Genomic DNA, 18,241 nt, shown 5'->3' with positions numbered 1-18,241 from the left:
CTGGCGAGGGCGCATCAAAGCCCGTGGTGTGCTTTAATTGGACAATCCCGCCCCACTCTGCATCTTATCAGATTGATAATCCGAATATCGGCCTCCTCCCCCCACTGCCATCCACTCATGTCCACCGGTTCTTGCTCTTCGTTTAATCTATACCGCTTGGCGCAGCTCCAAGATCCCTCCTCGCTTGCCTTCCGGATCTGCAATTGGACGGCTATCCCAAACTCAGCGGTGGCATGAGCGCGATGCACTGCAAGCCGAGAAATCTCTTCCTCGTCACACCTCCTTGACTCGCTAGGCGCTCTAGTCCCTAGCCGGAGGGAGGACACCACGGACCAGTATCCATCGGCGCTACCCGACATGTTACATCAAATGCTGGGACCAGAACATTTGCCGAGGGGTGTGATACAGCAGCCTTATAAACACCGGCACCCTCCGGAAACTTTCTGCCGTACTGTCCTCTCTCTCGCTTGTGAATAATTCCCCTCTTCCCGTTTACTCTATTATGATGAAAGGTTATCCCACGCTCTTAATGGTATTGTCCGCCTTTGCGCGGGCAGACCCCCATGGCGAGGACGCCGCCAAAGAGATGGGCCCTGTGGCGTTCATGTGGCCGCCAGACCGCACCTGGGGCGCAGCATTCGATAATAACGCACCCTGCGGCTCGAAGGAGGGTGTTGAAAACAGAACAGAATTTCCTCTCGGTGAGTAGTTCTCGATCTCTCAATAAGGACATGCTAAACTCAGATCTAGTGAACGGCCAACTTGCCCTGGTGGTCCAAGACGAGTCCTGGAACGTGCAAATCGCCGTTTCCCACAGGAACAGTATGTCTTTCTTCTTTCATCCATTCATAATTTATGTAAATGTGTTGCCGTATTAACAATCCAGACCCAACAAACAACAATGACTTCGAGACCCTCGTCTCGGAGAGACGAATCAGCGACATCGACCCAGGCCACATGTGCTACCCCGTCACAAACCCAGGAGTGGACACTGAAGCCGGGATGAACGCTACCTTCCAGATCAGATATACCTCTGACATGGAAGATCATAAGAATGAAACGTACTACGCCTGCGCAGACGTCACGTACGTCGCTGCGAGCAAGTTCACGTATCAGGTACCCTGTTTCAATGTCACGGCGGATGAGTTTACTGCTACAGACGAGGACGATAACGACTCGACGGGAAGTGGGTCGGACTCGAACTCGGCCTCATCGGATTCGAGTGCTGATAGTGCCAGCAGTGGCTCTGGGGGGTCGAAGCTCTCTGGGGGTGCCATTGCTGGGATTGTTGTTGGGTGCGTGGCGGCGGCGGTCATTGCTGCGGGTCTTCTGTTTGGGTATAGACGATTGTTGCAGAAGTATCGATCCATGCGTCAGAAGGCGTCTGTTCGCAACGTTGACTGGCCTGCTGAGGAGGGTGGGAAGCCGGCGGCCGACAATTCGTCTGGGTCTTCTTATGGTTTGAGGAAGCTTAAGTAGATGCACCTTCTGAATGCGACGTTGAGATATCATCCTGGTGCATTGGGGCTGTTTGAGGATGAGTATCGTTACTGATCCTATTTGGAGTTGTACTCGTCAGTTGGACAATAAATACCATTGGCTGTCTCTATCCCACTGTCGCCGTCAAAACGTCCTTTCTCTTCCATGGTCACTCGTTTTTGTCCTCTTCCGGCTCGTCCTTCCAAGCCGCAATATACCCAATTGACAGATTAAATGCCCCCGACTGGGATCCAAAATGACTGTAATTCTGAATTAGCTTATGAAACATATGATTGGCCAGTTCATACCTCCGCATCATAATTCCCAGCCGCTTAATAGACTTCAAATCCAATGGCTCTTCATCAATCTCCTTCCCCCGATACGTCGGCCTGAAGTCCTCCCATCTCACCACAACCTTTCCACTCCCAACGACCCGGAAGTCAGCCTGCCAGCTCAGACTACTCCGTTCACGCCCATCCGGTCTAGGTGGGAGTAAGTCGTCTTTCAGAATCAATGCATACTGTTTCCCGTCCGATTCTGCGAGGTCTAATTCAATCCCGTCGTACGCGGACAGGTCCCATCTTCGAGACCCTGTTGTGCGCTGCGATGCAAAGCCAGCTCCACCCAGCGTATCAATGTCTAGATTTCCCTGAAATCTCGCATGGTTGGTCTCTGGTAAGATTTCAAGGGTTGAGTGAGAGGAACCCCCTCGGACGCGGTCATCGGAGGATGTCCAGTCGTTCGGTGACCATTTCCTGGCTAGTTAGATTATTGAAATCAATTTTCTGGCTGGTAAACGTACTCAGTGCCTCCGAAGAGATAATTTGTGGTTTTTTGGGCCATGGTGCTGACGATCAGGAGCTTGAAGTTGATTGAGATCGGTTCGTCTATTTTTTTATGATAGTGACGTCATGCATACACTTGGTGCTCTTTCTACGCGATCGTCAGGAACTCCCACTGGCGATTCCTTCAGCTGGGGATGCACGAAAGCGATGATCACTACAGATCCTTTTGCAATCAGGTCCAGTTGACTTTAGTACACCATGTTCGCCCACTCTATTTTTTCTATGCTGTCTTGGCTTAGCTACTCTTTTCGTTCCCTCGGCATGAAAGCTTGTTGCCCTTCAACAATGGCACGTTCGATTCAGTTCTTTAATCCATGGGGGTTATCGGGTATTTGTACTAGCTGTACTGAATAGAACTTTCTCTCCGGGACCATCTACCGTGCTTGGGGTTGGACCTGCTGTTTTGACAGAGTGTCTCGGCGTTCTACAAGTGCTGAAGTCATTGTTTGTTTAGTTGTTGTCGAGAAATATATCTTGCACAGACCATCCCCAATTTGGGGCTACATTCGTTTCGTCACCACCAACAATTAATATAGAGTATATAATGTCTTCAATATCCATGATAATATTCATTACATCGTCATCAACATTAATCATCGAGTTGTGAATGTGTTTGTTGCCCCAGGCAGCAAGGCAGTGACTCACGGGAACCATCACGTGGCGAAAACGGCCATCTCGCGGTGTCAACTTCTTCTCAGCAACATCTTCAGTTAACAAATCATCCCAGCCTGGGAAGCAAGATAGATCGACAGTCCTAATTCTATCCTCCAATCTGATCGGGTGACGATACATTGGGTGCATATCTGCAGCTAGTGGACGCCCTGCCAGTGACCTGAGGAATCCATAGAATCCCATCGAAACGCGCCCGCCAGAGGACACTTTGTTGATTCTTTCAACATCAGTCACACCAATTCGTGGCCTTTTAAGCATCGCATTGCGCCGCCATTCTCACATTCATACCCAACCGAGTTTTGCATCCAATTACTATCTTGCGATCTGTTTTCAGTCTGTTGTGCATTTCTGCCACCTGCCAAGACCCCGCTCGGATTTTTGAGGCTCAGAATATCCAGCCGATGTGAACTATACACTGTATACGGTTCTATTCAACACAATTTAAGAAGTAGATGGCTGGCCCGTCTCAGTATTGCATGGCCTCGACCTGGCCATAGACTCGAAACTTCACTTCGCCACCCTTTTCCATTCACCATGTCCATGTTTAGACCGGCCGCAGAGATAGGCTCGTCTGATTCCGACTCAAGTGCGGAAGCAAGCGATCATGAAGTGGTTACCAAGAAGGAAGCTAAGAGTGAAACTCAGCCCGTGCAAAATGGGAAACTGCCCATCCCAGAAGATGGAGGAACGGATGACAGTAGCACCCAAGATCTGCTTGCTGCAGATACCGATGGCCACTCAAATATTATGACTTCTGCCTTGTTGGAATTCTACTGCCTTACCCGGGCTGCCGACCTCCTCAATAAACAGCACGGATCTCGTAATCGCTATACGCGAGACTCACCGGAGGTGCAGTTCCTCGGGAAGAAGTTGTACTCTCACAAATCCAAGTTTCTTTCAGCCCATGGCGTCCTCGCCGATGGCATTGAGGACGATGAGTGGGGATCAACGCGGCAGTACTATCGCGATAACCTCGACGCTCTTGGCTTATCCGCACTCGAAGGGCTCGACATCGGGGACACTGGTGGGAAGCCGGCCATTGGAGGAACCGGCGACCTTGTTGTGGCCTCCAAGACCACGAGAAGTGCAGCGAAACCAACTCAGAAATCTGCACCAGGTCTGCGTGTGGAGGGCCACGAGGTAGGTCCGTTGGATTTTCGAGGGCATCATGGCGCGGAACAAGGTATCCCGGCATTGGAGGACTTCCGGCTTGACCCAAGGAGGATACCCCGGCCCCTCTTACCACTCACTGGCAGCTCACCGACGAGCTTTCCCCTGTTTGATGTCAAGTCAACCCCATCCAACACAACAATGTCCAGGTACGCCATGGAATTCGCTGAAATTCAGATCGTCGGCCGGGGCTCTTTTGGAGAGGTGTACCATGTCAAGAACCACATCGATGGACAGGACTATGCTGTTAAGAAAATCCCACTCAGTCAAAGACGCCTCGAGCAGTTACAGTGTGGAAATGAAAACCAGCTGGAGAATATCATGAAGGAAATCCGGACGCTGGCTCGACTAGAGCATGCAAACGTCGTTAGATATTATGGCGCCTGGCTTGAACAGACAAATTTCCCGCGCATCCCGTTTGCCAGTCAGGATCCAGGGAAGCTTGACGACGAAGAGACCCAAGACAGCGAAGCCGATGAACCGTCGGGCGTTGACAGTTTTGGGATTGTCTTTGAGCATTCTCAAGCGGAACAGCCGTCGTCGACTGGAGACGGCTCGATTGATCGCAGAAGTGCAACGGATTCCACAGTTCATTCGTTGGAGAAGATCCTGTCACGCAGCTCAGAAGACGATGTCGAATCTATTCCACGCGAGTTCAACGAGGCAACTTATAGCCAGCTGTCAACGTTTGGCGCCAGTGACGGGGATATTTTCACAGATGGATTTAGCAATGATAGATCACAACTCCAACTACAGCGGAGACATCGAAACGGCGAGGCGGTTCCTGCTGTGGTTCTGCATATACAGATGTCATTACACCCAATTCCCCTTAGCTCGTACTTGAGCCAACAACAAACAAACGATACCCACACTTTACTACGTCGGCACTGTTACCACCTCATCCCATCTCTGAAACTCATCCTAAGCATCGTCTCCGGAGTCGACTATCTTCACTCCAAAGGCATCATCCATCGCGACCTCAAACCAGCAAACATTTTCTTATCCTGCGCCGAAGACAGGAACTTCACAGAGTGCCAAATGTGTAAAGCGAGGCTGGGCGCATGCTCAAAATTCTGCCATCCTCGTATCGGTGACTTTGGACTCGTGGCAGATATCTCACATATGAACGACTCCTCCCCAGGAACTCCCATCGGCTCTACTCTTCCCAAACTCAACCGCGTCGTCGGAACAGAATTCTACTGCCCACCATTCTTCCGAACAAATGGGCTTCCCGGGCCGGAACCTGCCGGCCCGTCCAGCGAAGAGTACTTCGACTACTCAATCGACGAGTCGCTCGATGTCTACGCCCTTGGCGTTATATTATTCGAACTCGTTTACCGCATCGGCACAAAGATGGAACGCCAGATGGTCTTGACTGGACTGACGAGGGGCTCGCAACGACCCACCCCTACTGGTTTAGTTCGAGAACGACCGGTATTTCCGGAGGACTTTGAACGGAAGGTCGACCGCGGCTCGACGGCTTTACCGAGTGGGGAGAGCGTTGCTGAGTCGCTGAAGACGTGCATCAGGGGTATGTTGGAGCTGCAACCTCACCGGCGCTGGAGGTGTTGCGATGTACAGAGATACTTGACAGGACTGCTTAACATTGCTGAGCAGTCTTTTGTTTAGTGGTTAAACAGATGAACTCTCCTCTTAATGAAGTACATGAATGATCTAGTTAGTGGTCCATGAATAGCAGCGTCAGGATCTATATCTACGCAGAATAAGACCAACATTAAATCGGCTAAACCGTGGACTCAGGAACCTTACAATATATATTAGACAACAACTTGACTCCGTCATTCGCGCGTGCAGTGTGTCTCAAGGGTACGTAACATCGACCTTGGAACTAAAGCTGCCTGGCATGTATCAGAAAACGCGGGGAAAGCGGTCCAGGCGGTTCGACCCGCAACCTCTATGGATAAACATGCCGATGAATATCTTAAGTTATCGTATATTATAGGTCAGAAATGCTAACTTACAGCCGAGGTAAAATAAATCAAGTCCCGAATCCTCGGTGCAGCAAGAAAACATTTATAGCGTGGTAGCTCACAAAGATGAGGATGAGCTAGCTACACTAAAGCTGGATTATATCTCGGTATTATACCCCGATCCAAACAAGGGCTCCGAACAAGAACGTACCTATTTATGGATAGTAGAGACCATGGAAAATACCTTGTAAGCAGGAATTACCGAGCTCAGAGAGCCGAGACAGTGTGCTATGGCCGGCTTCCCAGGAAATACTAAAGCCCCCTGCAGGCCCTAAATGCGGGGTGCATTCGACTACGTACCAGTGCCAAGGGCTGTTATGCATATAAAGATACCCCTCTCTCTGGATATGAAGTAAGGGGCGGACATATGAAGTAAGGGACGGACAAAATTCCGAGCTCTTTCTCGACGTCCTCTGCACTTGCCATTATTGCATTTCGATGCGAACTGCTACCCTTGCTATATGCAGACCAGCACCATGAGAACAGAGGAGATAATGCGTAATAGTTCCGAAGATCATAAAACAGCAGATGAAGGCGCCGACCACATTTCAGATGTCTCGAACGGTGGCCACACTAACGCCGTCCAAGATGCGGTGGAAAATGCGCCCGGTGTTCATGAGCGCGTGAGTAATGCTCCTTTCTATACACATCTAATATAGAAGTACAGTCAATAGAATGAGCTAAAATACCCGCAAACTATTCAGATGAGCTGGAAGTTCTTCTTGTCACTGGTCACCATGTCCTTTCTCTGGGTCGGGTCGCAGATCCCGCTGTACCTCTTTGGCAGCGTGATACCGCTCATCTACTCGGACATTGGAGGCTACGATCGCTATATCTGGCTGGTCATAGGCTATCTTATCCCCAACGCCGCTCTCTGCCCCTTCGTTGGCGCATTGTCGGACATGTTCGGCCGGCGCTCTGTTGCCATCTGTGGGCAGATCCTGTTGATACTCGGGCCTATTGTCACAGCCACCGCGAAGGAGATGAACATTGCCATCGGTATGTACCAGGCCTATTCAAAGGCCTCCTGATTGACACTGCAATACAGCCGGCGAAGTGTTTTCCGGCCTCGGGGCTGGTTTAAACGAACTGATTGCACTCGCGGGCACAGCAGAGATGGTGCCATACGAAAAGCGCGGGACTTATATCGGTGCCATTGTCTTCACAATCCTGCCCTTTTGCCCCTCTGTGCTTTGGGCGCAGATGATCGCGGAGGCCTCGCACTGGCGATATGTAGGTATTGTCGTGGGCCTGTGGAATTTCATTGGACTCGTGCTTGTCAGCTTGTTCTATAAGGGACCAGGACGGAGCTCGACTCGCAGCAAGATGGATATCGTCAGGGAGATTGACTACATTGGAGGTTTTTTGAGCACTATTGGAGTCTTATGTTTCATGATGGGTATGCAGTGGGGTGCCCAGCAGGTACGTCGACTATCCTTGTAGCCTCCCTGTACTACACAACCCTGATGCTGTTAGTTAGTACCCCTGGGACAGTGCGCATGTCCTTGCGCCATTCATCCTTGGAATCGTCGGCATCATCGCCTTTTTCGTCTGGGAGGTGAAATTCGCCCCGTATCCCATGGTCCCCGCGAAGCTTTTCTCCAAGGACAAGCGGACAATGACAGCCATCCTGCTTGTTACCTTCTGGAGTGGCGGCAACTACTTTGTGCTTCTACTCCTCTGGCCAACGCAGTGTTATAACGTCTACGGTATGCAGCATACTTCTTGTCCTAAATCTGGATCTGACAAATGCTAGGCGGCGACCCGATCGGCATTGGCATTCGAGCTTTGCCCATTGGCTTTGGTATCATTTTTGGAGCTGCCATAGCCCTAATACTCATCCCAGTCGTAAAGGGCCGCACCACACCATTGATGATATTCTCCTGTGCCCTAATGACAGCAGGTAATACTCAAGTCTCAAAACCTTAAAGACGACTGTTAATCATTCTATTCAGGAACCGGCTCCATCGCAGTTGGCACACCGCATAACCTTTCCACCCTATGGGGTCTAACAACCATCGCGTCAATTGGAGTCGGCTGCGTTATCATCCCCTGCTCCATAATAGCGCAGCTGGTATGCCCCGTTGATCTCATCGGCACCATCACAGCAATCACCCTGAGCATTCGGTTTATAGGCGGGGCCGTTGCATTCACGGCCTACGACAACGTGCTATATCGGAAGTTGAACGGCTATATTCTCACCATTGTTGCGCCCGCTATCGTCAAGAACGGTATCGTGGCTGCAAGTAGGGAGGACGTTATTAGTGCCCTTGCAGGGCTAGCTGCTCAAGCCAAGTTTCCGGAACTGAAAGAGGTTATTGCTGCTAATCCTGCGGTGCAGCGTAAAGAGGTTGCGTATGAGGTTGTAATTGGAGCTATGCAGGAGGCTTATGCGCTGGCGTTCAGGTATCCATACTGGATCAGTATTGCATTTGGAGTGATCTCTTTGGTGTCTTCTTTCTTTTTGAAAGACGTGAGGACGGTTATCCGGGGCGAGAACTGATTGCTTGTATAATCGAGGCAGCTTGCAAACAAACTTGAGTTTAAGAGCTACTTACCATACTTGACATATCTCAGATCTAGCTCGTATATTTAGATGCATGCACGTGCTATTTCATTAAGTCTAGTATCCGTACCGAGCCCCAAAGCCACCACAGTCTATATCCATGGGTATGCTATTTCCCTACCTAGCAGCTCACGTAGATGGCCATTACAATTATAGCTCAATCTGGACTATTTCATCTGGGGATCAATCACATTGTTATTTTTGCAGTAACGCTTGTGACTAGGCAGAAGCCGGTCTAGTAATTCTTCGAAATTATTTGTTCATATGGTCTCCACCCCCTCCCTTGCCATCTAAGGAAAAGGGACCGTGGCTGCAATGGAATACTAAATTAGTAGTAGTAGACGGAAATACAAAACTAGTTGAAATACCCTTAGAAGCGGCTCCTAGAGCGCCAGTTTCCAGTTCTCTCCAGTCAACTTGAAGCCCAGTAGCTCATGATCTTCAGCTTTTACAAGCTTGTACCCCTCCTTCCCGTAAAGATATCTCGCCGAGTCAAGGACGCTGTTCGTCCACAGACGTAGAGAGTGGAGAAAATAATCCAGAGCACAATGAAATTTAGTGGTCAGTCCTTCAGTTGATTGGCTTCTTACTTCTTGTCATCCTCCGGGAAGCTCCGTTCTGCCACGTGGACTGTTACAAATCAACCCAGTTTTGGCTATATATACACACCATCTGACTGCATTTTAGAACTGCATGCTACACCAAATCAACATGTCTAACAAAATTGCGCTGTCCGGAGGCCTCTTTACTTCCACACACCATTCTACCACCTATGATTACATCTCCCCACTTAAACAAGATCTAAACGGCAAGCATGTTCTGATCACCGGCGCCGCCTGGGAAGACGGAGTAGGATATGCCACAGCCACAGCCTTCGCGCGTGCAGGAGCCTCCGCAATAGCAGTTGCCGACCTTCACGGCGTATCAGGCGATCTCGTCGCACAGCTCAAGTCAGCTGCAGTACAAGCCGGTCGTCCCGAGCCTACCGTGCTAAGCTGTACAGTTGATATCGCCAGCCGAGAGAGTGTCCAAGCAATGCATCGCACGGTGTCGGAGGGCTTTGGTGGGCGCCTGGACATTATCGTCAACAATGCAGCCCATATGGAACCGGTCGAATCGTTCCTTGACTCAGACCCGGATGTGTACTGGCAAACATGGGAAGTTAATGTTCGGGGGCTGTTTAACGTGGCGCGTGAATTTCTCCCTATGCAGCTCTCAACCCGTACTAGCGCCGACGGTTCATGCATCATGATCAATGTATCGTCTTCAGGCGCATTGAGCGCTAGGCCGGGGGGTGCGAGCTATCGGAGTTCAAAGCTCGCGATATTAAGGTGGACGGAGTCACTGCATTTGGAATATGCTGATAAGGGGCTCTTGACGTTCTGTGTCAATCCTGGCGCGATCAGAACAAAGATTAGTGACGGAATACTGCCGGCGACGATGCGCGATGCATTTCCTGACAGTCCAGATATGGCTGGTGATACCATTGCATGGTTGGCTGCCGAGCGGAGGGAGTGGCTAGGGGGGCGGTACGTGAGCTGTCCATGGGATATGGAGGAGCTCATGAAGAAGAAACACGAAATTGTGGAGGAAGACAAGCTTAAAATGAGAATGGCCTTTTAAGCCCATTGCTTATGGGTCACTCCATATAAGTTCATGCGTTCCGTTACCTGTAGAAATTATTTAGCCAACTAACTGGTTAGTAGTATGGTAGATGACTACATGCAAACCCCAGCTGTTGTATGCTTTTTGTTTTTTAGATGTAGGTTTTGCTTTATGCTATTTTCCTTACTGACTAGGCGGTAGTATATAGAGTAAGGAAGAGGGGGGTGTGCATTCGTGGGTGGTTTCATTGAACTTGGTAAAATGACCAAAAAGAATATGTACATATATGGTTCCAGAACCGCTAACAGACCTCTTGTCCGGATTAGGTATTCGAAGAATGAATATGGGTTTTCAGTTGTGCCCTGAAAACATGGAATAGTACAGAAGTCTTCTGGGATAGGACCCTGAATAACGGCATTGTCGGCGCAAGACAGCCAACAATAAGAACGATCCACATCTCGGTTCTGGCTGCTGGTTAGAATCTGCAAAGGTTTAGGGTTAATGTATTTACTGGTGCCAGACAATGATCTCCGCTAAAAAGTCTATAATGATTTCGTCATTACTCGTCCCGATGGCAATTTGCGAAGAAAGCTCACATGTTGCATCTGTTATATTGAGAATCAAAGGTATCTTCCACCCCTTCAGCGCTGCAAGAACTGTGGCACTGCAGTCTGATCAGCCTGGGTCTTTGCACCAGGGCGTACTAAGGGCTTTCAACTCACGTAACACCGAGTCCAAACAATAGAGAGATGCCGAGCCTTTTAAGTCTGGAGAGCGCATGAACATTCCAGAAGAGCACGGCAGGGTATAAGGCAAGGGTGAAGTCACAGAATCCGGACCATGCTAATCAGCCATCAAAAGTTAGAGGTGATCGTGCAAAGTTAAGGAGACACCGACATGTTTGAAAAATCCCAAACTTTTCAACAATGATGGTTCCGGGACAAACATCTACTTGTTGGCTGACGTCGAACAGCTTCTGGATTGGCCGGCATTGCGTGAAGAACAGGACGACCTCGATAGTGTTAACAACCATAGTGGTTCCAACAAGGAACCAGAGGAAGACAGATCTCCACGGATCATACACAGAGTAGCCTTGTATACTTATGATAAACCCAACTACTGCGATTTTGCCGAGTCCGATCGCGATCAGAGCCAGCGCGAGGTTGATCCAGCCGTACATAATTGCTAGATAAGCTTGTCTAGGTGCCAAGTTGGACATGTGCTGTCCTAACCCTTGCGCAGTGCCCAGAGTGAGCATCACCATACTAGCCACTCCTATCGCCTAGAGCAGGGTATGATGCTGTTAACGGCGTCTCTGACTCTTTGTGAACAGACAGTGGGCCTTACAAATGTGGTGATTGCCAGATAGAGATCTGCCCGGTGTCTCCCTAGAAGTTTCCAGGCTGCATAACATCGCCCGATTAGCAGAACCAACGCGATACCACACAGAACCCATGATAATACGAAGAAAGGTTGATTGGTGGAAGTCTGGTGGCGAGGTACTAAACGCGACATGAGACCCGGGGGGCGGGGCGATATTGCTGGTCAGTGCATGCTACGCACGATGACCGCTTTGTACCTCGTAGTAGCGACTGGATGGAAGCTCAGGCACCGAACTGGATAATTGGGAGGTAAAATAAGGACAGAATCTCCTGCGACGATGCGATGATGGCGAAATCCGGTTCGGCCATTTGGCAGACTGGCTGCTGAATAACAAGGTGTCACCAGCTCTAATACAAACCCTTCAGGGTTATTCTACGTGTACTTTATCCGTCCTTAAAACAGCAGATCGTCTAATTTTATTATCAGTAGCCTTCCTACCAGATCCAGACAGGTATAGAGTTACCTCAGATCTGTCTAGTCACACTATGAAGATTTAGTATAGTTATACTAGCCTGGGACTATAAACAGCTAAAGGGTATTCTAAGACTATTTTTTTCAGTAGCTTTCTTACTAGAAGAGAATAAAATTGTCTCTAGTTTACTAGATAGAATAATCAAGCTCTGGGATACTATAGCTCCCTCAGCAAGAATTGGGTGGAGGTGAGGTGGGCGACTTTGCATGTTGTGGGCAGGTTGAGGGATGAGATGGGAGCTGGTGTTTAGGGTTATAGCCAGGATACTGCCGGAGGGGGAGATGGTGAGGAGGGCCCGAATATACGGAACGTCAAGTGGTGTGGGAGAATGGTATTAATCAATAGTGGAATTACTGTTCTTCACAGATGTCTGTACCATTTGACGTCTCATGTTTGTCCTACTTGTCCGGAAGACAGCAGCAGTAATCCTACCTATAATAATACCAACTATATCTCAAGTGTCAAATTTACAACCTCTTGAACCAGGCTGCTTCTACGTCCGTATCCCACTTCCACCATAGACCGGCCACTCTACCTCCCTCATCAACCAGGAACTTAAGCAGCATCTGCTCATAACTTCTGGCGATAATCGCCTGCGCTTTCAAATAGTCCTCGCTCGGCTGAAAGAAACTGTACACGTCCGCCTGGTAGAATATCAACGGACATTGCGAGGCAAGACGGTGGTTGAACACGACAGCAAGTGACAGCGGCTTCGCCTCCACGATACTTAGGGTAAACCGATCATTAAAGCCGCGGTAGTCACCCACATAAAGCATCCGATCCCGCTCCGTGTCATACTCCCGCCGATTTCTCATCCACGGCTCTTCAATATGATCACGGTAGAATCTCCCTGCCAAGTCCGCCTCCTGCCTCACCCACGGCAGTAAATCCACCGTAGGTCTCAGGTTGAAGAGAGCCTGGACCAAGACCTGCGCTGTAAAGTCACTTGCATCACCAAAGTCCCGACCATTTGCAGCTGTCACCACGGCGCTCTGTGTCTCCGGGAACGTATACACGGAGAATATCGATCCCCGCATACCACCTGTATGGCCCACGGCCGTAAGCGGAGCAGGTGTAGATTCCTTCCCGAGGACATAGTTTAAGTGAGCTTGATGCTCTTTGCTCTGCGACAGTGCATTCCCGCTGAATGAGCTGAGTTTTGAGGATGGCAGGTTGACGCGGAACCAGCCCATTCCGTACGCGGCCGGTTTGCTGAATTCAGGGTCGTCTGCGGGTAGGGACCAGTATCCGCGGCGGACGCGGGAGATTTGTTTAAGGGGGTTGTTAGGGACGGTGCGGGTGTAGTTGGGGTCTGTTTCGCTGCGCTCAGCATCCATTACTGCGATACACCAGGTGAGCATGTCGTTTATAGTGCTTCGCATGCCCATGCCTGCGAGGAGCGGGGAGTGGTTGTCGCAGGGCCACGAAGTATCCGGCAGGTGATAGTACTCTCCGTTACTTAGCTTCGTGCATGGAGCAGCAATATTATCATCATGAGCCATGTCATCATAAGTCATAACTGTCCTGTTCATCCCAAGCGGCTCCAGGATCCTCTCTTTCACGAAATGAGCAAACGGCTGGCCGGATACGCGCTCGATGATAAGAGCGATCAGGCCCACGGCGGCATTATTATACAGCCACTCTTTGTTAAACCTCTGCTCGCCACTTGTATTCCGAGTAGGCATTGCGTTGAGAATCGGAATCAAATCCTGCGCGTCACTGGCAACAGTCCCCCTCGGACCCACATTAAGCATGGTAGGCGATGCAAGACCAGTAGTGTGTCTTAGACTATCAATAATATCAGCATCCTGCCCAATGCGCGCATCGCCCTCGGGGTTAAACTCCGGTAGATGCTGTTGTATGCGATCACTCCAGCTCAGCTTCCCTTCTTCAACCAGGATCCCCACTGCGGCGGCCGTAAACATCTTCGAGCAAGAGCCCAGCATGTATATTGTGTTTGAGTTTGCAGGGAGGCTCAGCTCGCTGTCGCGGTAGCCGAAACTCTTCTTCATGATTACACGGCCACGGTGGGCCACGCCAAAGGTGATCGAGGGGGTCTGGCATATCGAGTGGATTTGGTGGATTTGTGGTAGACTGGCTGAGAGTCTATTCAGTGCTGCAGAAGGGTCCTGTTGTTCGTCCATTATTGCAAGGGACGGGATGCTGAAGGGAAAAAACCCAGAGGATAGAGCGTAAGCTCTATTCTGACGAGAAAACTGAACGGCGAGGGGCACCCAGTATTTGAATAAGCGAAACTCCCATGTATGACTAGCTAGGTAAGGAGGAATCACTGCGTCACTACATACCGTCCGTCTATAAACGACTGTATTGTGCCGATGGATATCACCACCCATCATTCAGAGCTAAGCCCCGTCTACACGTAAACTGAACACACTTCTCAGCTGATGTAATTTGGATTAATTCCATGTAAAGAACGGACGGCAGTAGATTTGTGCCACTCCTGCCAAATCCACACCACCAAACTAGTTCACTACAACTTGTGGAAGCATTCCCAGACCCTCCCTCTTACTCCTATCCGACCAGATACTCCAGCCCGTGCACATCAGCTTCATTCCTCACTTGGGAAGGGCCTCGCCCCCAGCATTTCCTGCACCAGCACAAGCGATATCACCCCAGGGATACATTTTGGTCTATAGTTGTCCGAAGTTAACCGTTGAATTGCTCTGCTTGGCAGCGTATACTTAATGTGCTGTACACTTACTGGATGGTGGATAGTTAGATCTGGTAGCATCAGCAAAGTCACATATAAGTATAGTCAAATACGTGAATGGGATTGGGGGAAGAGGAAACGTCGGATTCATACCCTAGAAATTCACTTGAGATAGATAGATAATCGAAGCTTTTGTTCTTTTCGGTTGCGGGTGAGATGAAGTAGAAATGCAGCGACGGGCAGGAAACCGGGGGCTATTTAACCCTCAGGCGGGCGAAGTCTCTTCAGCTGGATGATGCGTTTTGAGCTGACAGGATCAAGTTGTGGTGTTTGTTATTTGCCTCTACAACTGCCCCCCGCAATGCCGAGATCTTCAGGATGTAGAGCGTCAAGGCCAGTGGATGCACTTGTCTTCAAACAAACAATAAGCCAAGCTACAGCTGCACTCGCTATTGGACCGGGGCGGAGCTTTGACCCCCGCAGGATGGATTGTCAGCCGCGGACTCTCCCCGCATCGCAGGCCAAGGATATTGAGTAAGCCCTAAGATAGTTATATACTGCACTTTGAACATTTCACAGCCATATTTCAAGGCTTATAAAGTATAGTTCCGATTATACTTAGTACAGACAATGTATGGAGTCTAGAACCCCGCAGGACGCCTTAACAGCCGCGGGGAGCGTCCGCGGCAGGACAGAGGGCCGGACGTATTAGGTTAGCCCTAAGATGATTATGCTACACTGCTAAGATTTGACAACACTTTCTCTGGTCAACGAAGCGTAACCTTCATTCTATTCACTGCAGAATGGAATAATATAAACATCTATGTCGGCAGGGCTTGGCCTGCAGGACTCTAGGTTACACCGGTCAGTCGATGTATCCAATGGGAGGCAGCAATTGACCCCGGAATTTGGAGATACCCCATGCTTTCAATCGCTATCGCGGGGTACTCTTCAATAGATAAATGCGGGTAGAGGAAATTGGTATTACAGTTCTCTTATGATTGTACGCAAACAAGGTGACGAGGTGACGCTACTTGCATGACGTACAAGGCCCAGGCATGTTTAGGCTGCCGGCGACTTGGCTCCAACAACAGAAGAAATATGGCAGATATAATATTAACAGTGGCAATTGCCAAGATGAGCAGTAAACTAGCGTCATTGTTCCTCCGGCACATACGGTGTCTCGAAAGGTCGTTCGGCTTGCGGGGTAAGACGTGCCAAATGCCGACGCTGACGCCCATCCCAGTCGACAATTGCCGTATGCGCAGTGACGCGGTTCTAGTACACTTGTCAGCATACACGCCCAGATACAGAGAGTATAGAGTATAGAGTAACTAACATCCCAAAGAACAACCGTCCCAGGCTCCCAGCGCACCCGAACCTGGTGTTCCAAGCAGCGTGCAATGTGGTTGTTTAAGAACCCAAGCAACATGTCGCTCTCCTCTTTCTTCATACCGACAATGTGCGTTGTCACTACGTACCTCTGTTAGCCAGGATCAAAACCCAAAAGCAGAAAGAGAGGAAACTGAAACCCACGGGCATTCACAAAAAGTGCCTTCTCCCCTGTAACTGGATGAGTGCGGACAAGTGGATGCTCCACGCTTATCGGCTTTCTACGCACTAGCCTCCCATCCCGGTAATATGGCTCTACCTGGGATATGCCATCATGCACGCCCCTTAGGCCATGCAGCCGTTCCCTGAGGACCGGCGAAAGCCGTCGATATGCTTCGACAGTGTTTGCAAAGCCCGTATCCCCGCCTACATCGGGGAGCTCGAGCGCGTACAGAATGGTTGTCCCGGGTGGCTGTTCTTCGTATGTGACATCTGAATGCCAGAGAACTGTGCTATTCTTCCCCGCCGTAAAAATTGCAAAGTCATTCTTGTCGGCGGGGCTCTGGCGCATGTGCACGATGTGGATCTCGGGATAGCCCTCGGGGACACCGGCTGTGGGGTGTACGTGATGTCTTCCGAAGTGGCCGCCGAATTCGAGTATCTGGGGGACTGGGAGGTCTGCGAAATCCTGGTCCCGGAAGACGAGGACTTTGCGCTGGGCTGTGAGCAGCGCGAGCTGGTCTTTTCCCGCGTCGCTGAGTGTTGAGAGTTGAATTCCGAATATCTCGGTGCCGGTTGTCGGCGTTAGCTTTCTAGCGGTTACTCCTTCATGGAGGAGGTCTTTGAATGATGGGTCGGCGTTTTTGCCTGGGTCGTGGTGTGTGTATGGTTCTAGAGGGGGGAGCTGCTCGGCGTGGTCCCAGACGGGGAGGTAGTGGGGGTACTATTATCACGGCTTAGATCAGTTTGCACGCCCGCATTGATAGAATATTGACCTACTTTCGCATCTGTCGTTCCTCCCTCGTCGTCAATGGCCCGTATAATTTTAGACCTTCCCCCGTTCGAATATCCATTCAGACTGCCATCAGCATCTGCACTATCAGCATGTCTTTCGCGTGGCATGGGCATTCTGCAGCTCCCTTGATCGAGATGTCAGCCGTAATCAGTAGATCCTGTATGAGCCCCGTGCAGAACTAGCTTATATACAAGGGAGGAAGCACACAACTGTGGGGTACTTGGCATTCACCCTTGCATCTACTCCGCCACGGGGAGGGTCCGACACTGCTCCTATTGTCAGTTCAGATATTACACTAGGGCTGACATACTGCAGAGTGAACCTTAGCTACGAGTACGTATTCAAACTCCCCGAGAGGCAGTCGTGCTAATTTCTAGTCCCTATTAATTGTCACACCCACTGCTATTTCACAGCAACATTTTCAGGCGGGCTTTTAAGGCACCGTCCTGTGCCAAGTTCGCTAGTATTGGAAGGAAAATGTCAATCCGCCGCCATCGAAGAGCGGGGACTAAGGGTTGCAGCTGAATGATAAACGTGGGTGCAGGGTGAGAATATCACCTGTTCAGGTAAGGAAAGGTAGGTATAAGTAAGAAGTACTTTGATTCCTGTAAACTTAGAACATATAGCCCTAACTAAAGGGGAATTAAAGTATAACTGTCAATAGAGCACGAGGCTACTTTGGTGCTGCTGCTCCTGCAGACGATTGAGCACTTGTTTCTTCAGAGATTCCGCGTACGGGAGGGGTTGGTGAAGCGGCTATAATATACATTCATTAGCTACATGTTTATACAGCTCATTCGGGGTTTACTAGCGAGAGAATAGGTTACCTGGAGGATTTAATCAGGTATGGGGACCAGGCGATCAGACCGATATCAGTACTAATCCTGCCATGCCCTTGCTGAAAATAGCATCTGCCTATTCGAAGCCTGGGGAAATGATCTTTCACGGTCAGGAAAATCTGCCACTCTGACGACTATTTCCAATCTCCAAGACTCGCCGAGTTGTATACTCAGCTGCTGGAGATGATTCTACCCCACTAG

General features: G+C 49.9%; 9 protein-coding genes across 9 annotated transcripts; 4 read left to right on the top strand and 5 right to left on the bottom strand.

Annotated features, from left to right (window-relative positions):
• Nucleotides 1-433: 433 nt before the first annotated feature.
• Nucleotides 434-1,722, top strand: ASPVEDRAFT_38743 (copper acquisition factor BIM1-like domain-containing protein; the record flags this gene model as incomplete). Its single annotated transcript, XM_040811771.1, has 3 exons — nucleotides 434-701; nucleotides 751-822; nucleotides 887-1,722. Coding segments are annotated over exons 1-3 (860 nt in total), but the record flags the coding sequence as incomplete, so codon positions are not given.
• ASPVEDRAFT_508385 (CIA30 family protein) lies at nucleotides 1,598-2,331 on the bottom strand. The gene is made up of 3 exons (XM_040814383.1): nucleotides 2,282-2,331; nucleotides 1,788-2,234; nucleotides 1,598-1,739 (listed from the first exon to the last, which is right to left on the bottom strand). The coding sequence occupies exons 1-3, from the start codon at nucleotides 2,320-2,322 to the stop codon at nucleotides 1,649-1,651; spliced, it is 579 nt and encodes a 192-aa protein (XP_040665078.1). The 5' UTR covers nucleotides 2,323-2,331; the 3' UTR covers nucleotides 1,598-1,648.
• A 395-nt stretch (nucleotides 2,332-2,726) lies between these two features.
• On the bottom strand, nucleotides 2,727-3,392 carry ASPVEDRAFT_508311 (uncharacterized protein). Its single transcript, XM_040814378.1, has one exon. The coding sequence runs from the start codon at nucleotides 3,252-3,254 to the stop codon at nucleotides 2,775-2,777; it is 480 nt and encodes a 159-aa protein (XP_040665077.1). The 5' UTR covers nucleotides 3,255-3,392; the 3' UTR covers nucleotides 2,727-2,774.
• On the top strand, nucleotides 3,041-6,076 carry ASPVEDRAFT_38741 (putative protein kinase). Its single transcript, XM_040811770.1, has one exon. It carries the CDS (start codon nucleotides 3,531-3,533, stop codon nucleotides 5,793-5,795), a length of 2,265 nt encoding a protein of 754 aa, XP_040665076.1. The 5' UTR covers nucleotides 3,041-3,530; the 3' UTR covers nucleotides 5,796-6,076.
• A 785-nt stretch (nucleotides 6,077-6,861) lies between these two features.
• Nucleotides 6,862-8,660, top strand: ASPVEDRAFT_50790 (uncharacterized protein; the record flags this gene model as incomplete). Its single annotated transcript, XM_040814365.1, has 5 exons — nucleotides 6,862-7,156; nucleotides 7,206-7,579; nucleotides 7,638-7,866; nucleotides 7,914-8,060; nucleotides 8,113-8,660. The coding sequence occupies 5 exons, from the start codon at nucleotides 6,862-6,864 to the stop codon at nucleotides 8,658-8,660; spliced, it is 1,593 nt and encodes a 530-aa protein (XP_040665075.1).
• Nucleotides 8,661-9,389: 729 nt separating this feature from the next.
• Nucleotides 9,390-10,683, top strand: ASPVEDRAFT_38739 (SDR family NAD(P)-dependent oxidoreductase). The gene has a single exon (XM_040811769.1). It carries the CDS (start codon nucleotides 9,435-9,437, stop codon nucleotides 10,344-10,346), a length of 912 nt encoding a protein of 303 aa, XP_040665074.1. The 5' UTR covers nucleotides 9,390-9,434; the 3' UTR covers nucleotides 10,347-10,683.
• Nucleotides 10,651-11,969, bottom strand: ASPVEDRAFT_187353 (uncharacterized protein; the record flags this gene model as incomplete). The annotated part of the gene is made up of 5 exons (XM_040809003.1): nucleotides 11,676-11,969; nucleotides 11,226-11,610; nucleotides 11,051-11,171; nucleotides 10,892-10,992; nucleotides 10,651-10,796 (listed from the first exon to the last, which is right to left on the bottom strand). Exons 1-5 carry the CDS (start codon nucleotides 11,841-11,843, stop codon nucleotides 10,651-10,653), a joined length of 921 nt encoding a protein of 306 aa, XP_040665073.1. The 5' UTR covers nucleotides 11,844-11,969.
• Nucleotides 11,970-12,650: 681 nt separating this feature from the next.
• On the bottom strand, nucleotides 12,651-14,327 carry ASPVEDRAFT_80922 (serine hydrolase domain-containing protein; the record flags this gene model as incomplete). Its single annotated transcript, XM_040816949.1, has 1 exon — nucleotides 12,651-14,327. One exon carries the CDS (start codon nucleotides 14,325-14,327, stop codon nucleotides 12,651-12,653), a length of 1,677 nt encoding a protein of 558 aa, XP_040665072.1.
• A 1,682-nt stretch (nucleotides 14,328-16,009) lies between these two features.
• On the bottom strand, nucleotides 16,010-17,332 carry ASPVEDRAFT_148409 (TauD/TfdA dioxygenase family protein; the record flags this gene model as incomplete). The annotated part of the gene is made up of 4 exons (XM_040808163.1): nucleotides 17,186-17,332; nucleotides 16,391-17,129; nucleotides 16,194-16,327; nucleotides 16,010-16,132 (listed from the first exon to the last, which is right to left on the bottom strand). Exons 1-4 carry the CDS (start codon nucleotides 17,312-17,314, stop codon nucleotides 16,010-16,012), a joined length of 1,125 nt encoding a protein of 374 aa, XP_040665071.1. The 5' UTR covers nucleotides 17,315-17,332.
• Nucleotides 17,333-18,241: the final 909 nt, after the last annotated feature.

Source organism: Aspergillus versicolor (genome assembly GCF_001890125.1).
Source record: "Aspergillus versicolor CBS 583.65 unplaced genomic scaffold ASPVEscaffold_2, whole genome shotgun sequence".
Lineage (NCBI taxonomy): Eukaryota > Fungi > Ascomycota > Eurotiomycetes > Eurotiales > Aspergillaceae > Aspergillus > Aspergillus versicolor.
The sequence above is the reverse complement of the archived record's forward strand: the minus strand, read 5'-3'. Positions and strand labels throughout refer to the sequence as shown.